The sequence below is a fragment of the Achroia grisella genome, unplaced genomic scaffold, assembly GCF_030625045.1.
Source record: "Achroia grisella isolate CSIRO2021 unplaced genomic scaffold, CSIRO_AGI_Agris_v1 utg1179, whole genome shotgun sequence".
NCBI classification, from domain to species: domain Eukaryota; kingdom Metazoa; phylum Arthropoda; class Insecta; order Lepidoptera; family Pyralidae; genus Achroia; species Achroia grisella.
In genome coordinates, this window is record NW_026712591.1 from 847,493 (window position 1) to 864,688 (window position 17,196).

Sequence of the window (17,196 nt, forward strand, 5' to 3'; positions counted from 1 at the left end):
CGGTCTCGAAAACAATTTTCACTTGAGTTGATTTTTTAGGGAACATCTGATATTTAATATTTATTTATCCTATAAATCCATACTTACATAATTACCTGAATACAAAAATAAATACATCCTGGTTATAATCCTACCAATACTTATGATTCAAAATATGGTAGATTACGTCTGCATTGATTACCAGTCTATCAATATTTTAAGTGTATGTATGTATAGTATAGTAATATATGAAAGCTATAATAAATAAATTTTATAAAAGATCAATGAGCAGTGATCAATTGCTACAGTTAATAAGTTATTTTATATAAATATAAAATTATGTGCTTGTCAACTGTTGTGCTAGTTGATAGTTATTATTACATTTGTCTTTATAGTGGTATATCACTAAAGTAATAAATAAATTTGTTATGTTGACGGATAGTATTACTATCATCTCTTACTTTTTACAATAGCCAAAAGTATTTTACGTTTCTACCCCTATTTAAAGATCAGTTATAGTATCTATATTATTTTTTAGAAACATTGGCATGCATTTAATTCTATAAAATAACATAATAAAAACATTATTTTAGTCATTTGATCACTAATATAAAAAAACCAACATCAAATGTAAATGAAAAATATATCCAAAAGACGCTTAATAGCTGACATCAAATATATACGTAGATTATGGAAGTTAACTGATCAGTAATTGATTTTAACTTCCAGATAAACAATTAGACCAATAACTTATTCTAGCAACTAATCTCAGAACTTTCAGGATGTTTTGTTTGTAATTATGTAGTTACAAAGAAAAGAGAAAGGGAAGTTCCGTTTATCTGTATAGTTTCAGCAAATGAAATCTAGTATCACTAAATTCTTGCAACAATCATTGTTATTCCAAAAACCCTTGTACTATATTATTTACACAATATTACTTATGTCAAGCTTACTCAAGATCCTACTTATAGAATTAATAATACTAAAATATCTTATAGACAATTTTATACTAGATACTGTAATTTGATATAATAAATGTAATTATGTAAAAATGTATTCCATCTTGCATTATACCTACCCTTTCAATCAAAATAGGAGTAGAAAATCAATTCAGTGTTGCTTTGTTTTCTGAATCATTGTATCATTGGACTTTGTCATGATGGAATTAATCATTCTCATCTATATAATAAAAACAATGGGTACGTAAATAAAATATTGTCTGTTTCTTCTAAAATTAGGATAATATACAAAAAATCTTTTTAGTAATTACTTTTATACATATTATTCTATAAAATAATGCTGTATGGCTATTACAATTTTATTCTTTAATTTTATTAGCATCTACACAACAAAAACTTAATTAGAGTGGAAAAATGATCAACCTTAGTTTCAAATTGATGTAGTCGATACCATGAAAATGTAAATTGTTTTCCATTGTTAATACTTTCGTATAAATCAATGCATTGTATCCATTGATACATACCAAAAAATATTATTTTAATATGTAACACACTTATGTGCAATAAATATCTTATAATTTAATCCAAAGCTTATTCTAATGATTAACAGATTTGTATGCACGGTCGTGGTGTAGTAGATCCCAAATATGTGGCATGTTAAATTATGGCTGTCACTAAACATTTTTATATATTAGATCATATAGGTTTTACACCACCTTATATTTAAATATTCTCTCCAAATGTTGACACACATTATTAGTTTATTAGATGACACTGCCTCTGAATACACCCTCTGGGATTACAGTCGCCGTGAGATTGTTTGATTTACTTTTCACATTACCTTTTTACTTCCTTTCGTTATGCAACTAGTTTTAGAACATGAAATCCACTATCAACGAATTAGTCTCATTTTACATATACGTATCCTATTTATTCAAGTGTGTGTATATATAATGATACATAATGAAACCTATGCATATATAGAGATGATACTAATAAGATATATTCAGACTTGTTACTGAACTTCACCCTTTCAAGTCAGTTTCTTTGAACTACTCGTAACTTTTACGCATGTATACAACCGCAGTCATTAATAAGATATAGCTGTATTCTATATTCATATGTAATATGACAGGTATATATGTTATGACCTAAGATAAGGCATAAGGAATATATTCCCTAATCTGATATTTGAAAATGGTAACGTTTATATCATAGATAATATGTAGATTTATAATCACAAATGGGTTGGCTAGCTAAATCCTAGGCCCAAGGTGTTAAATCACAGAATAGATACTAAGTAAAATATAGATATAGCATCAGAAGATATTACTCAAGGCACCACCTTCGCCAACACGAGTACATAAATCATTATGTAAAGAGCTTAGTTAAACTTTCATGAAATAAGATGTCAACTAAAATGTAATCACAGTTAAATGTCATACATTCCTCATAATATCTCAGGATAATAGCTGTAAAGATTTCTTATTTTGTATTTCATTGTTTTATATTAGTGTAGTTAACGATTTTGTTTCGATATATATAAATTTCGGAAATTGTTAACTTCTACGTCAGTAAAAAATACCGAGGTAGAAGTTAACAATTTCCGGAACACGCATTCACGCACCTACGAGCGCGGTATTGTTAACATATAACTGTATGAGCTTAAGAGGTTATTTCCCACATTCAAACTCCCTTTTTATTATAATAAGAGAACTTGACACTTAATTCTCTCTACCTACCTTATAATGGTTGGAAGTGAAGACTGACAATAAAGAGTAATTACGAAATTTAAGACGTACTCGTGCCTTTACAATGTGGGAAAAAACCTCCCAATTTTTTTACAAATTACACACTTGAAATTTTTTTATCATACAATAATAATTGATGATGATTATGGATTATAACTGATAAGATTATTTACTGGGTTCTTAACGTTATAGGACTATTACAAAGTGTAGTCTGTGGTTCTATTATTACGTTATTAATATTTTACCTTGACATGTTATCAACAATTTCATTGTATACTCATAATTGCAGATAAGATAAAAACATATTAGATACTTTTTTTATTCAAGTACAACAATTAATTCTGGATTTGCCCATTTCGTCTTAAATTTTCATTCATAACATATACCTGTATTTTGTACTCTATATATGGCTAATTATTCATTCCACTTAAAATTCAATCATCTTTCAAATGAATGATTGATGTCAACCAGAAAGTCCTTTAATTTTTTTATTATGTAGTTCTGTGTAAAAAGATGATATTCATTTTACACAGCACTACGTATAAAGAAAGTTTTATAAAGAACATTGGCAGTACCATTATTAACTGGACTCGTTACTGGACTGATTTTCTTTTATATTACTGATTACAGATTATAAATAGTTTGAGCATTCCAACGATCAACGTGATCCAGAACGCACATATCACGTAGAAAGTTGTTGTTTACAAACAAATCAATTGCCGTTTATTCAATAAAGTGTATGACAATTCTATACATATAAATAATATACTATTTACTCTTTTCCTCGATGTAATTTATACATTGTATTAATGTAATAGTATATCGGAAAAATATATATAACGGAAATCAAATCAAACATATAAAAAATATTGTAATTGTATTCATTCATCATAATGGAATACTAAATAAAAATACAATAATCTATATTATTAGATATATCTAAAAAAGAGATAGAATAACAAGTATTATAGACATAAGAGTATATTACAGATTCGTATATAATATTTATAATAATTAGACGCATCATTAGATATTGAAAATCACGGCTATAGATATGTAATGTAATCTAAAAAATTCATGATTAGTATTTCAGATAGTGTGTGGACAATGTAATATAAATGCTTGTGAAGTATTGGAAATGGTCAGCAGAGGTTCCAGCGTTAATCACAGTCCATCTGTAGACCCATGCACTGCTGACATCCAATGGCGACAACTGGATCGTAGATTGAGGGCTATTGAACAATCAAGTTATATTTTTATTTTATATACCAATTACTTTCTATTATGATTAAGGGGGTCTTCCTATGTGATGGGTTGAAAAAATCGATTTTTTTTTTCATAAATTGCTCCCTTAACATGTCTAGAATACGGTAGTAAAGCGATTTTAGAAAATTCGAAGTCGTTTTAAAGATACAGCAGGTAAAAGAAAGAGCGGTTCGGAGCGGTGAGTTGGCAGTTAGAGACCGGGCCTATTGTGTACCGTCGGCTTTATACCTGGCCTCCCTTTTATTAATATATTTGTTTATACAAGTTTAGACACGTTTCTACAGACTTAAACAGAAAAGGAGCAGGTAAACTTACTGATAAAGTTATCCAAGAAATTACAAAATTCTACGGATTAGCAATTCGACGCCATCCAGATTCGCTTGAAGATATGAGAAAGGAAGTTTGGGCAACGTACTATCACAAATGTTCTTCTGATGAAAACCCTCAGCATCAATTTTGTCCAGAAGGCGAAGACAGTTGGTGTAAATGGCGTAAGGCTGAAGCTAATAATGAACTGGACCAATTTCATCACGATAAACTACCTCTAATTCCGCAAGTCCAAGAAGCTATCAAACCGGTTTTCGAAGATTTATCGAAAGACGAATTATTAATTCGTTGTTTAGGAGCAGAGACACAAAACAATAACGAATCTTTGAATTCTTTGATTTGGACTTTCGCTCCTAAACATCTTCATTCTGGTCCCAAAGTTGTTGAAATTGCTAGCTACTTAGCAGTTATTATCTTTAATGAAGGTTTTCAAGGTATTTTAAAAGTTATGTCGATTATGGGATGCCCTATTGGTCGTGAAGCCCAAGCGTATGTTGAGAAACGGGATGAAAAGCGAATCTTACGCTCTGAGCGGCGCGTAAGTGATGTCGTTAAACAAGCCAGGATTGACTCAAGAGCTGAACAATCTGCTTTAAAAGAGTTTCACGAGGAAGAGGAAGGAATACTCTATGGACCAGGCATCGCCGATTGAGAGTAAGTTGATATTTTAATAGTTTTTAACGGACTTGAAACTTTAAACGCGTTTTTCTCAAAACTGTGTTTTTCAAACTTTCCTCCATTGTATCTCAGAAACGGCTGGACCGAATTACTTGAAATTTACAGGGCACACTCAATATATGTAAACGCATGGAATGAACTATTATCAATCGAAAATTTTCAAAACTTCGATTTTTTTATAGCGAAAAATAAAAAAAAAAACGCCTAATTTGCAACTTTTATTTCAAATGTCTATCAAAAATCCAATTTTTTTTATATTCATTTGATTATAGGTCATTCCGTGCTTTTAAGCCTACAAATTAAAACGCCGTTTTTTTTTTTTTCAGATAAGCCGATCAGCCGGAATCGTGGAGGAAGTGGGAGCTCTTTTTTTCGAGGTGGGGGTGTTCAGAGCGCTGTAACTCTAGTTTGACTGAATATTTTTAGTTGAAATTTTATATTTATACTGTCCAAATATGTGTTAATAAATGATAAAAAACTTGAAGCTCTAAATATTTACTGGTTGTAGAAAAAAAATCCTAAAATATCCCTAAAAAACAGGCCGTCACATAGGAAGACCCCCTTAAAAACTGACTGATTTACTGATGAGTTAGCTCAGTTTCCAGTTACTATCAGCATGTTTTCTATTCCAATTTTATAAAAAAATGATGAAAGATGCCCTCAATAGAAATGATTATTTCTTATTCTGGCAACAATATCATATGGGGAATTCCCATACCGAGTATTCATCAGACGGAACGCGAGTATTTGTTTCTGCAGGCATCCAATCTATTTTGTGATTTGTATTGGGCTTACGTAGTAACTAGTTTGGGCGGTCCTGCTTTATACTAGGATAATCAATAGATTTTTAAAAATGATTTTTATTGTAAAAAGAAAAATATATTTAGTCAACCTTTGATTTGGATTAATACTTTGATTATTTCACATTACTAAGGTTTCCTTACCAAAATTACCAGGATTGTATTCTGAATGTACTATATGTACACTAGGTATATAAGTGTGTATAATATATATAGGTAACAAACGTTTAAATATTTTTAAATAGCATTGGGATTAAGGTGTTCATATATAAATAATTAAATCTATATCTAAATACGACTGTGGGCGACTTTATCAATATAATTCTGCCGTTTGCAAAATTTGCATATGGCAATGCAAGTTTTTTAAAAGTTATATTATTATGAAATTCCACAGCCAAGTGATATAATTTTAATTTTTATAATGTTTCTTTGTCAATTGATTAAATTAACAATATTTACTCATATTATTATAGTAAAATCCAAATTGGACCTACTTTAATAGGAACCACTCGGAAGACATCGCAAGAATATATAGGTACAATGTAGATACGATATTATTATCTAAAATAATTTAATTATTTTGAATTAGCATGGACGATCAGTTATGGTCAATCGCGATGGCGACAGTGTTCCAAAAGTGTATGTCAATGCGATACCACCCGGCGATCATTAAACTGCTGGAGAGCTGGTCTATCCAATCTCCCTACAGACTTGATAGTTCCTGCTGATGTTGTAACTATGTTAGTATTTATTTATTTTAATTAGTTACATTAAAAGAATGTAAACTGCACGGATTGATAGCATCTATATACTGTTGCTAGTTTCCATTTATATTTTTCATAGAAGTAGCCCGTTTTGAAAGTCATAATAATGCTATGCATTTTGTATTTAAATTTAAAAATAATTTATTCATATAGGATATTATAATCGCTTAGGTAAGTCAAGTTTTAAATGTCAATTTATTCCCATATCTTATGAATTCAAATTTGCTACTACTTTTATAAAAAAATCGATAAGTAGACCCCAATAGTTCACAATGATTGAGACGTGATCCACATCCTCATAATTATATGACTATATACATATGTATTTGCATGTTATGTTATAGTAACTTTAAGTATAAATCCTAATTTTTTAAAAACATGATAGAGAACATTGGAATTATCAACCGGTCTGTATTAGAGCTAAACAGCTGACCTGAATTATTAATTAGCTACTAAACACTGCGAAACATTTACAAAATAAACATATTTTTTACATTACTATTACTAAAGTCATTTCAGATACATATCTTGTAGTCATAAAATTATTAACAACGAGATAACATTTTAATTTGTCATTTCACTACTAGATATTATCGTCCTTAATCATTGCCTTCTACCATTTGTGATTCTCGGTTTCCCAAATTCATCAATTTTCAGCTAACTTTTTAATGTCGTCGGTCCATCTAGCTCCCGACGCTCAGTCATTCCAGCCATTATCATACGCGGCCTCCGCTCTAGAATTTGACTCATTTCCTTATTTTGATTATTAGCATAGATAGATCTAACAGTAGAATAGGTATTCAGATTATTTATAATCTTATTATTTCCATTTAATACATTAGTTATTGTATTATTTCTGAAATAACTTGTTCATTATAACGCCTATCTGCAGCATGGGTCCTTGTATTTACTTCTTGACACAGCAGCGCTTTATTTGCAATTAAAACTTAAGTTACATCAAAATTATTTGGTCATAAATAGCTTTTTCCTTCATTAATTACCAATATATAAATTGTTTTTTATTTCGTGAGCCTTTCTCTGCAATCGATACTGTTCATCGATAAGTTTATTATATTATTTTGGAACAAAGTATATGTAAAAATCTACAATAAATTATTAATATTTGTTTTAAGCAATTTACCTACAATAAGTTAAAATATTTCAGAGATCTGGGCACAAATAAACTGCGAACACTGCACAAAACTATATTCAAAGGAATGCGCTTACTCGGCGAGCTGGACATGTTTGACAATTATGTAGAATATCTACCAGCTGGAATATTTGATTCACTCGCCAATCTCAAAATACTGTAAGAAATCGAATTGAGATTTGTTTTATTCTGAAGTTTTTGAAAATATTACTAGAATATATATATGGTAACAAAATCTTGAGCATATGAATACTATAGAATAACATTTTAATATTAAAATAAGTTCAATTAATTAAAAGAATTATAAAAATGTTTGTTATCGTATCTTCGATATCCGTGACTCGCAGCTATGTCATAAATTATCAAATAATTTTATCGTTAATTCATACACTTAGATTTGAATTCTCAATGTACTAAAATTGCATTAAAATATTACAAGATATTGTATTTATGATTGCGAACCTTGTTGACATCATCACAATTATTTGATTAATCCAGTTTCACAGATCATTATTTAGTTAATATTATGTTATCTGTGGTTATACGTATCTCTATGTGGTTATTTTTACTATTAAAATTTTTATTTTTTAGACGTCTTCAGAGAAATTATCTTGAGGAAATTGATGGTGCGGCGTTTCGGTATACAAAAAAACTGTTTCATGTAGACCTGTCCAATAATCATTTGTATACACTTCCGGAACAACTATTTGCTAATTGTTCTGTATTAGAAACAATAGATATTTCCAACAACCGTTTAAAATATATACCTTCAAACAGTTTTGTGGGACTCAAGTCACTTTCTATATTAGATTTATCAAAGAATAGAATTCAACGAATAGAAAATGGAACATTCTTGCTTGCCACCCTACATATATTAAAACTATCAGATAATAGAATAAGTAATATATCAGAAAACGCTTTTAAAGGTCTTGTTTCTATAGATACATTGCTGCTTGACAGAAATAAGTTAAGATATATACCAAATCACCTTTTTTATAATCTCGAAACTTTAACATTTCTGGATTTATCGAAGAATCATTTGATAAGAGTAAGTACATTCAGTATATAATAAAAATAAATGAAAACTTCAGGAGAATTCTATACTTAAACGCATTTTTTTCTCTTTTTACACAATCCAATTGAAAACACCCCTACAAACAATCATACATATATATTGTGTTTGTACTGGGCGAAGAATTGAACCCGCGACCATCGCAAGTAAGGTGGTGTGCTAAACCACTATACCACCCAGATCGCTATACCACCCAGGCCATCATATAATTTGTAATATAAGGAATCTATTAGTTACATTTTTGTCAAGAAATCTTTATATAAAACCTTTGATTAAATTAAATTCATGTAGGCTTTCTGTCATTAATTTTGCCCATTGTTTAACACCGCTAGTGCGACATTGATATGACATCATTATGTCAATTTTATACATTTAATAAAATACGAAGATGACTTACTATAATGATATTGCTTTATTTCATTTACAGTTGACTGGCGTTGAATTTGAAAATCTTAATACACTGCGTTATTTGGATTTAAGAGAAAATGATTTATCGGAACTTTCTGATTATATATTCTCTAACTGTTCAAAATTGGAAACAATTGATTTAACTAAAAACAAATTGCGTTTTTTAAATTACACGTCGTTTTTTGGATTATACAATCTTGTCTCATTATTTCTATCGGAAAATAAACTGTATGAAGTACACTTTAAGACATTTTACACGCTAAAAAATCTTACAACATTGTAAGTAATTATTACTAACTTTACTTTACTTGCAATGTATATACATTATATTTACAATAATACAAGTCTTTAAATTTATATTAAGTATATTTTTAGAGTAATTGAAATATTTTTTTAATTTCTATAGGCACTTGGACAATAATATGTTCCCGTCACTGCCATCCCGTACTTTGGATTACATGCCTAAAATATCAATCGTAAAACTATCAGGCAACCCCTGGCATTGCGACTGTCATACCTTATACATATCTGCGTAAGTATATATATATCATTACATAAAAATGTATTAAATATGCTTTTATTACAGTAGAAAAATAAACATACGTACATAGAATATGTGTAGTCTTCAGCTTACTGATTGCAGGTAGCACTGCATCGGTTTTGACAAACGTATTCATGTGGTCGAGACGACTTTGAAATTTAACTTGTTGTCTATAAAACATTTCCAATTCATATAGCGCCAGTTTTGAAAATTTTGATAACATCATTAAGATACATTATCATTTCTTTTTCAAAATTAATAATATTGCCATTGTCGCCAGTCGAACAGAAAAAATGGTGTTAATATAGTGTCTTGTAGACAGTATATTATATCAATCGTTTACAAAAGTTCGAAAATATTGATACACTTTTGATATCTATATTTATGACGCATAATCCAATGATCAAACATATGGTTGTACATTTCACAATGTGATAACATGTTATAAATTATACACGATGTAACTTGAGTATCTTTCAATTGCAGTTGGGTTCGTCTAAACGAAATGAAATTATGGGACTACTCTCCAACATGCGTGTCGCCCTGGTACTTAGAAGGACACTTTCTGAAAAATCTTAAATTTCCGGAACTATGTTCCGGTCAATGGGCAAGCATGGTGAATTTATCTCCGAGACTTCCTATTAAACAGTTATTGGCGCTCAATGTTTCAGTCAACAGAAAACCACAAGATAGTATGGAACAAAACCATGATGTCACCACTGTAGATACCTGGCATTGACAAATAACAGTATAAAATTTATTGGAGTATATTACAAATTACCAAATATATTAAATTATATCTGAAATTTTTAGTTGTCATATGCTTATAGTAGTTCTCGTCATAAATTGACAAATTCGCTGCTTGTATTTGTCAATTTATTTAATACATTATGTACTCGTATCTTAATATGATATATACCTAAATAGAAGAGTTTTACTTATTTATTCATCATTTATTAAATAATAAATCTTAGATTTCTAATACGTAATTCTCCTATTACAATTCTGTTAATGACAATGACTTTCAAAGCAAGTATGATTGAATTATAAATTCAACAGTGGTAGAACAACGATTATCTATCTTTATTGGTCACATAATTATATTTCTTATCATTTGAATAACGACAATTAAAAATAAACTGACGTTGACACTAAACTTCGATAGCGATCACATTCTCCGGTCGTTATTAGTATAGGTAAATGTATATCCTTCACTTAAACTGCTATTATCAGAACCTTTTATCACAATATTCTTAAATCAAAAGATAACCTTTTGATGACCTCGGTGGTCTAGCGATTTAAAACCGCTTTCCTTCTGATGATCGTGGTTTTGATTCTTCACATGATGAAAATATTAGTATTCATGGGTACAATTGTTTGTATTAGACTGGGTATTATGTGTGCATATTTTTTATATATATATGTATTTACGCATTAAAAGAGTACTTAAATATCTCTATCAGTTGTATAGTACTGATAACAGAAGTTTTACTTACTTTGGACTGGATACTGTTGTATTTTATTATTATTATATTTAAAAATATATGCATAAAATAATTTGTACAATACTTCCTTAATACAAACACCGGAACAGTATTTTTTTATAATTCGACTAATAAACAAATATCACATTAGTGCCTCTATTGAAACAATAATACAAGATTCCAGACGGCCTCTGTAGTCTACCGATTTAGCACATCGCTTTAGTTCGCGGGGTCTGAGTATTTTTTATGTGTATTATATATGGATTTACGAAAAATAAGTATTACTATCAGTTACTAGTACCTCATAACACAAGTTCTGCTTACCGTGGGACTAAATGGTGCCTAATGTTATTTTATAATTGTCCAGGGTTTTTTTTTGAGGCTTGATAATGGAATGGTGCACCCGCTTGCGTTAACGGTTTACGCTGGCGGGGCACCAGTGGAGGATGATAGGATGAACATGAAGTCAGATCAGTTAGCCCAACGTGACAAATTCACCGGGAATTTATCACGATGGTTTCCAGGGGGAACCGCGTGGAGGTCGACCTGACATGGTACATTGCTAGCAATGGGGTCATTAGTCCACATTACTAACAATCTCCTTCCCCCCAATTGTCCAGGGTTATTTATTTATTATTAACATTAAGATAAGAATTATTAATAAAAAGTCATATATAATAACATATTGCCATATCACCATAACAGCGTTGACAAAAATAGCGTTAATAATTTAACATATTTATATTACATCAAAACTTAATACAGTAGAAAATATCGTAAACTTGTAATTTGTATTTTAAATAAAATTGGTTGCATAACAATGTCTTACAATAGCTAAGGTAAGTTTGTAAGGTAAAAAATAATTAATAAAATAAAATGTAAGAAAGTTACAGTAACAAAAACTTCGTAATATTTTTTTTTTTATATTCCACAAACACATGTGGAGTAAGAGAGTTTTCATGATGATTCCATTCAATAATCCGTTTTGGCACATTGCCACTAATAAATAAATTAAACTAAAAGCAATGCAATTATAATTGTTATTTTTTATAATTGGAATGGCAAAATAACTGACGTCCCACCTGTTGATAGCATACTACTATAGCTTCATTGTATAATCAACGTCTATGGTGGTGTTCATGTATAGATATAGCACAACAGACATATCGTATAATTTCACTACATTATCCCAATCTTTAGCCAAAATAGCTTACAAAGGAAGCTATTTGGCGGTATGAAATAGGTGAGTCTGAAATACCCACGCAGATTACTTTTCACAAAGAGTACCTCGGAAGAGATAACACCAATTTTATTATATAATATTTCAATGAGGCTATATTTATAAATATGCAAATATTTCAATAGTGACTTCCATATTAATATGCCTCCCACCATATGGTACAATGATTTTCTATCGATATGAAGGTTAGAAAAGACAATTGAAAATGACATTAACTATAAACACAAAACACATTAGTACATACGTATCTAATAATATTACTAGGATTGGACATAGTTGGAGAAATTACAACAAAGAATAAATAAAAACCTCTATATACCTATATTTATAATATCAAATGGACTTGACGACTATGTTGCACTAAACATAGTATTGGACATAGTATTATATTACTGATATTGTTAGGTAAAATTTACGGTAACGGTATACAAATTTTATTTAAAATTATTTATTACTAGATTCCACCCCGGGTTTAAGCTGTCTTGCTGGTTGAAGGACTCGATTAACTCTACATTAATATATTTAATTGGTACAAAAGTTATAGAATACATCTTTTAATGACAAATAATCAATATGACCTGTAACTGCAGATTTAAATGTCGATGAAATTTCGTTTTTGTCGTTGAATTCAACATCAATTATATATTCTTAATCGGGAGGTAAAATATTTAAGTCCATATCGTTGTCGTGATAACGTTCACTATCATGTTATTTCCTTGCAAAGATATTTATCGATAGATATTCTAATCGCTATTATATTGATGACTACATCCAATGTACAATTACATTGGAGTCCATTTTTCAAATGAACAGACGTTAATTACACTTCTAAATTAATACTTAAATAGTGTGTGTACAAACAAATTTTATAATTATTAAGTGCATGTATATACTGAAGTTTTATTGTGTTATGTAGATTCGGATGAATTAAAACAATTGTTGTGCTTTAATTTTAGTCCAGAAATGTTTTTAGGAGTGTTCGTATGTCAAGCGTTTCTTAATTTAAATGTAGTTTAGGTCAAGATGGGCCATCTACGTGTAAATATTATAGTGTTAGTTACAATTCTATTATTGATAACATGTAAAGAAATCACAGCCCAAGGTAAGTGTAAACAATTCGGTCAATAATTTTGATCGTAAATATATACACTGACACAAGTTGCAATATAATTATTTTCTACGATTACAGATTGTTCATTAATACCGGGAGTTTTGGAGTATATACCCATAAATGTAAACATCAAAGACATCGATAATGGTATCATTTATGAAAATAACGCAAATGCACAAGTTTCAGGTTAGTCTTACTTTTAATGTCTGTATGTATATTACATTTGTATATTCTTAATAGCAATTTTTTTAATGGTTAGTATAAATAATAATAGTGTTCCATCAAATATATCTTATGTTATGATTAATACTGCGCAATTAAATACAAATGGATTATCTACCAATAAGACCAATAAGAAAAAAGCCACGAATCAAGATAAAATGTGTAATAAACCCCATTTTACCGTATATAATAGAAGCGCTAATGAACGGTAATATGGTAAAAATAAATTATAATCAACTTCCATTCATTTAAAGCGAACACAAGTACGTAACTTACGATAAATTACCATCAAGTCGTTGTTCAATCGGATCAAATTCTAGAACCGTTAAAAATAGTTGGTGTAAATTATAATTAGGTACGTCTACTTAGTATGTAATACCTATATTACATTGAGGTCTGTAATCTCAATACATAAAAAAAAGAAAAGTGATTGATGCTTAGTAATGGTTGTTTACTAGAAAATAAAATTTTATATCTTTACACCGAGAAGCTTGTTTCTCTAATATGGTAGCAAAGTGGTAATAATTACGATCCATAATACCCAAATCCTCTTTTCTCTAATACATATGTTATTCTGTCATATTGGGTTGGTTATATAAAGACATTAAGTGTCCGTTCAATTGAAGTTCTGCAAGAGTTTGCTCGGTCTGTTGATTTATAGTTTATAATGACTATGTTAAACTGAATAAAGAAAATGTTTTGGCATCCTATTATATCTATCTAACCATAACAAAAGCTTTGCTTAACGTGGGCTTAGATGGTGCTGTGTAATTTATCCAGGATTACTGTTATTATTATTTTGAAGGACTGCATGAACTGTTTAAAAATGATAAACGTCTCTTTGGATCTGTATATTCTTACAAGCTCAATGAGAAACGTAATACATAGTATGAATTATAAGAACATAACATAAAAATAAAAAATACAGTAAAAATATACAAAAAACCTACCACTATTACTATAGTAGTAGTACTATAAGCCTGGTAAAAATTTAATTTTAAGATTTAAGAGAAACGACTAGTGCAACCTGATATATATAGTACAATAAGGTTTAATTTATTTGTTAATTCCAGAAATTGGAGATATTATACACATAGGAATTAATAATATCTATTTTACGGGTTCAATTGCGGATTCAAAGTTCTCTTTAAGCACAAGCCCTAACTTTATAGAGTATGAGGAATATGAAACTTCACTTACAGTGGATCTGTCAGTACAAATTACGTGCACTAATGGCATGACCAATCAGCAGGTAAAAGTTCCACGAATGTTATTTGTTATGCTAGACTAGCTGTACTTGCTTGACACATAATATAATATTATTGGAATTATAATTGTATTAGAGCAAATTTTGAAAACAAAATATGAAATAGATTATATAATTAGTATGTTTTACTAAGACATTTTTTTATTTACTAAGATGCTGCTGTTGAAGCAGTGATTCTAAAATGTAACTCTGTTTCAGCCACAGACAGCACTATAGAAAATTTAAAAGATCATCGGCAACAAAAATATTTCATTTATTTATTTACACATTTGTATACAAATAATTTTAATTTATCTAGTAATTAATCTCCAATGCATTTTTCGTTATCTACTAATAGGTAATGTAAATCGGATTAACTGCACCAATATTTTCTTTTACGTGGGGAAAATTTATCATAGAAACTCCCCAGCCTCAGTCGTTAGATGAATGAGTACTGCAGGACTCCTACCGGCTAAAAACATCACGGCATTCCTCCGAATCGCGTAGTACTGGGTAACAGGGTTATTGAGTATACTAGTGCGACTCAGGCGGAGTTTACCTCCTGAAATTTTGAGATCCTTACCTATACCCACCGTAATGGAATTGCAGAATTCGCCTCCGTCCGCTCCAGACTTCATGTCATTGTTTTAGGGCAACCTATTTCGATCCACTCCATTATGGTAGCCTTCGGGGCAATTTGACTTGGGGCACTCTCCCTCAAACTGGGCAGCTCCAGTGGGGGTTAGAGGTGGAAGAAGTTGGCTTCTCCCGTGCCTCAAGACTCCGGCGAGTTTTCTGAACCAACGTTACTTTGCGCAGTGTCCTCGTCACCACCACACCGTCAGGCATCATCCATCATCCATCCAGCCATCCAGCACCTCAACTCGTGTATATACTTTGAAGTATTACAATTTTATCTTAAATGTATGGTAAAATTATTATATTATGCTCATAATTATATGTATAATTTTAGTTATTTCGAATAAATATACAAGATACAAACAACAATTGGCCTGAATTTAAACCTACAAACACATATGAATTTACAATTCCAACACCTATATTACCTGGATACAATATTGGACAATGTGAATCTATAATTGTGAGAGACATAGATCTTACAACGACCGGCATTATTTTCGAATTAAGTGGTAGTAATGACTTTGAAATTATATTCGACGAAGTATCCTCAACAGAACCAAAAGAATTTAAGGCTATTATAAGAACTACAACATTTATTAGTACATTACCAGAATCTACAGAACTGACCATAACGGCAACGGTAAGTACTGGTTTCAAAATTTAATAATAAGTACTGGTTTCAAAATACATGATAAAATCGGAAGATACACTATTCCGTTTATATATTTCACTATAATGTTACATGAGTAGATATATATACCTAAACCATTGCAATGCGGGTAATATTATCTTTTAGATGCCCTGACTTACTCCTCTTAAATCAATTAGGTGTATTGCCATTAATTCATACTATAATATGAAATTAAATACGTATGTAAACTGACTTTATTTTTACAGGATGTTGATGAAACTGGTGATCCACCTCTGACATCCACGGCATCAGTTGTTATTCGCAGTTATAATGATGTATCTTGGCCGGAGGAACCAGTATTTTCCAGAACATTTTACCTAGGCAAATATACTACTGAAAATGTGATTATATTAGAAGAAGCTATTTCACTGCAACAAGGTTATCATGAAGAAGTGGAATTCAGTTTACATGAAGGTATTCTATTAATAAACGAGTTTCAGGACAATTTCTACGAGTTTACCTATTATTTTACGGATTTTTTTGTTTTTTCATCTTTTATATCATATTTATATTAATCTTACGTACATACCGGAAATTCAATGTGTAAAATTGTTTCTATAATTCTACAATTACTACAATATTGCATAATGCGCCAGATTACAGCTTGAAAAATAAAAACAATTGAGGAATAATTATTAATTTTACATTCACAGAATATGCAGCTTATTTCGAAATTATTAAGAATAATAATGACGTATCCCTTTCCGTTATTTCACCATTACCAAGCGAAATCTTAACACAGCAACAAATATACATCGTTGTACAAGCTCATCGGGAATTTACTAGTGGAGCCACAACTACCTTGATTGTACAATTACCTGAAGGTAAATTTAATTATTTAATTCATATAAAAATCACTTAATAA

General features: G+C 30.1%; 3 protein-coding genes across 3 annotated transcripts in view; 2 read left to right on the forward strand and 1 right to left on the reverse strand.

Moving 5' to 3' along the window:
* Nucleotides 1–17,196, reverse strand: part of LOC131853466 (RYamide receptor-like) — a 136,031-nt gene that overhangs the window by 41,915 nt on the left and 76,920 nt on the right. The gene's annotated exons all lie outside the window — the stretch shown is intronic.
* On the forward strand, nt 1,136–10,434 carry LOC131853456 (carboxypeptidase N subunit 2-like). Its single transcript, XM_059204353.1, has 8 exons — nt 1,136–1,178; nt 3,775–3,936; nt 6,350–6,500; nt 7,690–7,833; nt 8,266–8,722; nt 9,174–9,433; nt 9,561–9,686; nt 10,182–10,434. Exons 1-8 carry the CDS (start codon nt 1,136–1,138, stop codon nt 10,432–10,434), a joined length of 1,596 nt encoding a protein of 531 aa, XP_059060336.1.
* The window catches only part of LOC131852664 (uncharacterized), a 58,807-nt gene continuing 55,053 nt past the window's right edge, over nt 13,443–17,196 (forward strand). Inside the window, exons 1-6 of the mRNA XM_059203379.1 lie at nt 13,443–13,521; nt 13,609–13,716; nt 14,826–15,004; nt 15,972–16,280; nt 16,538–16,745; nt 16,985–17,155. Of these exons, the coding sequence (XP_059059362.1) occupies nt 13,443–13,521; nt 13,609–13,716; nt 14,826–15,004; nt 15,972–16,280; nt 16,538–16,745; nt 16,985–17,155 (1,054 nt within the window). The remainder of the gene's footprint in view (nt 13,522–13,608; nt 13,717–14,825; nt 15,005–15,971; nt 16,281–16,537; nt 16,746–16,984; nt 17,156–17,196) is intronic.

What these genes read in the sequence shown, in the direction of transcription:
- LOC131853456 (XM_059204353.1), top strand. Translation starts at nt 1,136, where the DNA reads ATGATGGAATTAATCATTCTCATCTATATAATAAAAACAATGG. An exon ending in CCTGCTGATGTTGTAACTAT is followed by an intron (nt 6,501 to 7,689) that starts GTTAGTATTTAT and finishes AAAATATTTCAG; the next exon opens with AGATCTGGGCACAAATAAAC. An exon ending in CGAAGAATCATTTGATAAGA is followed by an intron (nt 8,723 to 9,173) that starts GTAAGTACATTC and finishes TTTCATTTACAG; the next exon opens with TTGACTGGCGTTGAATTTGA.